This window comes from Sebastes umbrosus, chromosome 2, assembly GCF_015220745.1.
Source record: "Sebastes umbrosus isolate fSebUmb1 chromosome 2, fSebUmb1.pri, whole genome shotgun sequence".
Lineage (NCBI taxonomy): Eukaryota > Metazoa > Chordata > Actinopteri > Perciformes > Sebastidae > Sebastes > Sebastes umbrosus.
This window is the reverse complement of record NC_051270.1, coordinates 21,642,202-21,647,914: the sequence shown is the minus strand read 5'-3', so window position 1 is coordinate 21,647,914 and position 5,713 is coordinate 21,642,202. Positions and strand designations below refer to the sequence as shown.

Sequence of the window (5,713 nt, the reverse complement as noted above, 5' to 3'; positions counted from 1 at the left end):
ATGTTCTGGACAGAAGCAGCTGTAGCTACAAGTCATTACAGTGTCTTTACACTGGGTGTTATCTCACCTTTGACCTATCCAGGTGACGACAACAACAAACTCTCAGGCTTTTTCATCTTTAAATGTTTCGTCTGCCTCTGAGGTATAATGCAGAAGTTAATTTGTACACCAAATTGAATGTTGTCTGAAGAGGATACAATCTAGACTCGATTTGACTAATGAAATACCTAATTATTCATACACTATTGAAAGAGTTTGTCAATGATTTTTCTTTTTCATGTGATGTTACACAATCCATATACTGCACTGCACATTTGAGGTATATTCACATGCACAGCTGTAGCGTTTGAATCACAGCTGGATAATCTGCACCTTCTGTGTTTGTAGTATAAGCTTGTTTTCTGTTTCTGTGCTTTCAAACATAATTGATATAATTAAAACAGCATCAGAGGATGTGTAAATTATATTTGTCCAGTGTTGGACTATGCATTATTAAATAAGCTGTCAATCAACCTGAGAGTAACAGCTAGAATAGATTGTACCTTTAAACCTTTCTAAATATCACAAAGAGTTCATGCGCACATTTGAAAATATGCAGGTATATGTATGGGATATCAATACAGAAGAAAATCCTGTGCATTATAAAAAAATAAAGAATCTTTAATAGTTACTTTGATTTTCTTTCACAAACACTTAGCATGTTTTCACAGACACATTGAGAATTGCATTGGTTGTATAAAGGAAGGTGATGAAACAGGTTTATGACAAAGAAGTTTGGACACAATTCAAATTGTTCAGTGTGATAAAAATGTGGGACTCTCCGCTGTGCCGAGATGACATTTAAAGGTTTTACATCAGTAACTACTGTGAGCTTTCACAGAAAGTAGGCCATCTGATTACTATCCGTGACTCTCAGACGTCATAAAGAATTTTGAAAGATCTTAGCTCAAGGTCCACTTACTAGCTTTTTCCTGGAAATTTCAACCCATCTAACAGTATATATCTCATATATCATTTCATATAGCATGGAATGCTGATCACCCCGTTACAATTGAGCTAAAGAACACTGTGAGGTGCAATTGAACGCTCTGAAACTAGTAAGTAGGCATTGAGTTAAGATTTCCTTTTTAGGTCAATCTACTGTTTTCAGTTTCAAAAATGAATGGTCATGCTCAGAGCATCTGTGCATATGTGTTAGCATATACTGTATACTGCACAGCTGTACTGTAGAGTTTGATGTCTATTGAGCTCTCCAAATATAACAGGATTACAATGCCTTAAATAAAGTAATACATTATGATCCACCTTTTCTGCATCAATCAATTTTTGAAATGTATGGTTACATTATGAATATTAATCAAATGATTTATTTCTGAAATAAACAGATTTAGATGCCAGATGTATCCAACTTCCAATTGTAATCCCTTTTCCATGATATTTGTAATTGTGACAGGTAGTGTAAAGAGATGCGATTTTTCTAAAATAATAATGTAAAAAGAAACAAATGTTGTGCCTTGAACCGTCTTTTGTCCTTTTCATGCAATGCAAAAGTTGTAAAAACATTTTGTACAATATTTACATAGAACCTTAGATTGAATAATCTTCAATGAGTTGCTCTTATATGACTTTGTAATAAAGCTGTTATTACTTTGACACCAATACTAATTTATTCCTTATACTTTGGTTTTTCTGAATCTTGATGTTTGGATCATGGTTTATAGATATTATAAAAAGTGGAATAGAGGATGGTACTGTGTGCTCTTTTTAATGACATATAAGTCAAGTCACACTATATTGCAGTAATAACAATCATATGACAAAAGCAAAAAGAGCAGCTTCATGTAGGAACTACACTTCTCACAGTGAGTTTTGTAAACATTCATGTAAACAGTGGTGGTTTTGGATGTGTGGACAGCTGAATATCAGATGTTTGAGATCTGCCTGAGCTTCCTGTTTACAACCTGCATCGAGTCATTCTTCATTTTTAAAGGTATTTCCACCTCTGACCTTTTTTTCTTTCGCTGCTTTTTAAACCTCTTGCAGCATATGTAAGACGCCAGTGTAACAACTGAGAAGAAGAGTCCCAGACATGTCACTGACAGAGCAATGAGGACAGGCTGACATGGGAACAGCTCATACCTCTCAGGCCCCTCTGTCATCTGACCTTTGTACCAGGGCCTCTCCTCTACCTCAATCTCAGCCTCTCTGGTTAGCAGGCTCTGGATGTAGCTCTCGTTGCTCACTGTTTCATTGACAAAAAAGTTAACCATGACGGTTGAGTACAGTGGTTCAGGCTGACCGTGATCACTGACCTTCACCAGGAGGCTGTAGAGGCCCCGGTTGCTGAGCTCCCTCTTTAATGTGATATTTCCTGTTTCTGGGTCAATGGCGAATGAACCTTGCTCGCCACCTTTCCTCTTAACGATACTATAGGCGATCACAGCATTCATGCCTGTATCCTTATCCACAGCGTAGACCTCTGTTATCGATGTTCCTGGCAGTGTGTTGGGTAGTACCAACATGTAAGACTGATTGGACTGTGGGAAGAGGACAATAGGCGGGTTGTCGTTTACATCCAACAGCAGCACGGTCACCAAAGTCACACAGGAAAGCGCGGGCTCCCCACCGTCGGCGGCCTCGATCCACAGCTGGTATGTCCCCTGTTGCTCGCGGTCTAGAGATGTCTTAGCCCTCAGCGCTCCTCGGCCTGTGTCTATCAGGAAGATGTCGCTGCCGTTGAGGATGGAAAGGGCCACCCAACCGTTCTCCCCAGCGTCGGCGTCGGTCACAGAGAGGACCCCGATTTCGCCGTACCCCGGGAAGTTCTCCGGCACAAAGAACGTGAAGTCCTTATTGATGAAGCGGGGACTGTTGTCGTTGCGGTCTTGCACGCTCACCACCACGGTCGCGATCGACTCCCTCCTGGGCGTCCCCTGGTCCACCGCTCTCACGATGAACCGGTATGTCTCTTTCTCCTCGCGGTCCAGCGATGTGGTCACAGTCAGGATGCCTGTCACACGATCCATGACAAAGATCCCCGGGGCGTCACCTCCAAGGAGGTAGATGACTTCCCCTCTGCTTTCGCTGTCCTGGTCTGTGGCTTGGAGCTGGGCCAGAAAGGTATTTGGCGGGTTGTTCTCCACCACAGATATTTCCACCAAAGACTGCTGAAACACTGGTGCGTTATCGTTCTCATCCAATACCTGCACCTTGAGGAAGGTCTTGATGACAAGCTCTCGAGCGTTCTTAGCAACCACAATTAGCTCATACTCCCGTGTCTTCTCGTAGTCCAAGGGCTCTGTAGTCTCCAGCAGGTATTCGTTCTTAAACAGCTGGTAGGGGCCAAGCCTGAAGGGACCAGTCCCTTCCAAATGACAGTCCACCCTTTGATTCTTATCAATGTTTTTGACAGTAAAAAAAGCAATCGGAGAAAACGCCGGCTCAGACTCCTTTAAGGTCACCACCCCATCCTTTTCTGGTGCAATGTAGCGGGGTATGACCGCAGGGGGTCCGGTAACAACTTTGATGACATGGACAGAAACGGTGGCAACTGCAGGGATACAACCAGGTCCATTGGCCAGAATGGTGAGTTTGTAAAACGTGGCTGTGCCAGTGTTTATTTTCCCCGCTAGCTTGATCACCCCTGTGATTCTATCCAAATGGAACAAGCTCCTGGTGTCCCTTGGCACGCGTTCACTGTAAGCATAGCTGATCTGAGCATTAGCACCAAGGTCAGAGTCAAAAGCATGCAGACGAGCCAAATGTGCCCCTTTGGTGGTATTCCCATGCAGAGTGACATTAATTTGTGACTCTGTGAATTGGGGGCAGTTGTCGTTCACGTCTGTGATGACAATTTTTAAAGTGGCTGCTCCGAGTAGAGGAGGGGTCCCCCCATCCTCTGCAATGATATCCGTGATGTACTCAGCCTGGGTCTCTCTGTCCAAAGCCTCTGTCACAATGAGGAAGGGTGTCAGCTCCCCCCCCTCGTTCTCCTCAACGTCCAATGTGAACATGCCAAAGTCATTAACAAGCCAGTAGGTCTGCACTCCGTTAAGCCCGAGGTCTGGGTCAACCGCCGACTGCTCCACCGCATAACGAGCGTTGATGGGCGTGTTTTCTGGGACAGACATACAGATCTCATCCACGGGGAACTTTGGCCTGTTGTCATTCACGTCCTCGATAAAGATCTTAACTTTGACGAGCTGGAAGTACTGCTGAGGCAACACAAACACGTCCAGCGAGAGGACACATCCCCGTCCCTCCGAGTTGTCAGGACAGAAGGTCTCCCTGTCAATCTCTGTAGCAGATGTGTAAAGCTCCCCGGTGGTGTTATTTAGGTTCACATACTGTCCGCTGACCTTCTTTTGCGGGAGATTGAATAAAAAGGGGGGCTCCACAGTGAGATCCAAATGTAAGTCTACTCCAATGGCCCCTATGAAGGTCCCCCTGGGTAATCCCTCCTTTATCTTATAGATCAGCTCTTTTGCTTGGCTGTAATTTGCAAAACAGGAGAGAGGGCTGGTGTAAAGCAAGAGGATGCACAATCCCTGCAATATAAAGATAATTAAAGGTAATACAGTTTAATAAAAGAGTTGCAGAATAGAATGTTTGCAAAATGATGTATTATTATTCAGAGTGAACATTAGTATTTAGTTACATTAACAGAGCTTTGTGGACACCTGAAACAGTGATTTGAACTGTAATCATTACACTTAACTTACATTATGATTATCATTTAAGCCAATCAATCAATGAAATTAGATTTGTTGAGAGTTTATTTGCACAAGTTTAAGCCTTAAAGTAAGGCATTAGAATAAAAGCAGTACAGTGTAGAGGAAGAGGGGCTTGTTATGTCAAAAAGAGCTTAATAATATAACAGAGTATTCACAGTATCATAACAGGTAGTTGTGTTAAAGTGAATTCTGTCTGTAAAGTGAATTATCATAAAACTTACCCATATTCCTCCTCTTTTGCTAAGGCTGGGGTGTCTGCTGTTGAACATGTTTATGTCCTAGTCCAGCACTTTCCACTTATAGCAGGAAGAGTAGCAGCTTAAGTAACCTATAGGCATTTTGAGCGTTGAGCAGAGCAGACCTCTGCTGAGTGCTATGCCTTTTTGCTATCTGACTTGAACAAGTCATTCATCCCAGTGCAGGCTCAGGACACTCCCACCGTATGCAAATCAGACCCTCGTGCCAACCAATGAGAGCCAACGGCCACTGGGAAATCTACTTGAGTTCACAGATTCCTTTTTTTTCATGCGTGTGATCAAAGCACATCGACACGCACCTGCACTTTCTACACACACCCATGTTGTCACAAACAGCTGCATACCTTGTATTCCTGTGGCAGGGTGAAAGCACATGATTACCAACTGAGCTTAATAACGACACGGGAGACTGAGCAAGATGTAAAATATCCACAGCCTGGAGATTACTTTAATCCAGCATTAGTTAAAAAACACCACAGATGAAAAAATAAATCTGTAGAGAATGAATTAAAGCAAGCATATAATGATATAATGATGATGAATAATGTTCATTACAACCCCTGATCTTTGACTTTTGATTTAGATAGATAGATAGATAGATAGATAGATAGATAGATAGATAGATAGATAGATAGATTGATCGATAGATAGATAGATATATAAATAACCAAACTGTGAAATCAGCTACATGTTTAGCTTCTACATACATGAAATCAATATAGA

General features: G+C 42.3%; 1 protein-coding gene across 1 annotated transcript; it reads right to left on the bottom strand.

The window, feature by feature from the left end:
- Nucleotides 1-635: 635 nt before the first annotated feature.
- Nucleotides 636-5,108, bottom strand: LOC119500388 (protocadherin-20). The gene is made up of 2 exons (XM_037790098.1): nucleotides 4,955-5,108; nucleotides 636-4,547 (listed from the first exon to the last, which is right to left on the bottom strand). Exons 1-2 carry the CDS (start codon nucleotides 5,000-5,002, stop codon nucleotides 1,923-1,925), a joined length of 2,673 nt encoding a protein of 890 aa, XP_037646026.1. The 5' UTR covers nucleotides 5,003-5,108; the 3' UTR covers nucleotides 636-1,922.
- Nucleotides 5,109-5,713: the final 605 nt, after the last annotated feature.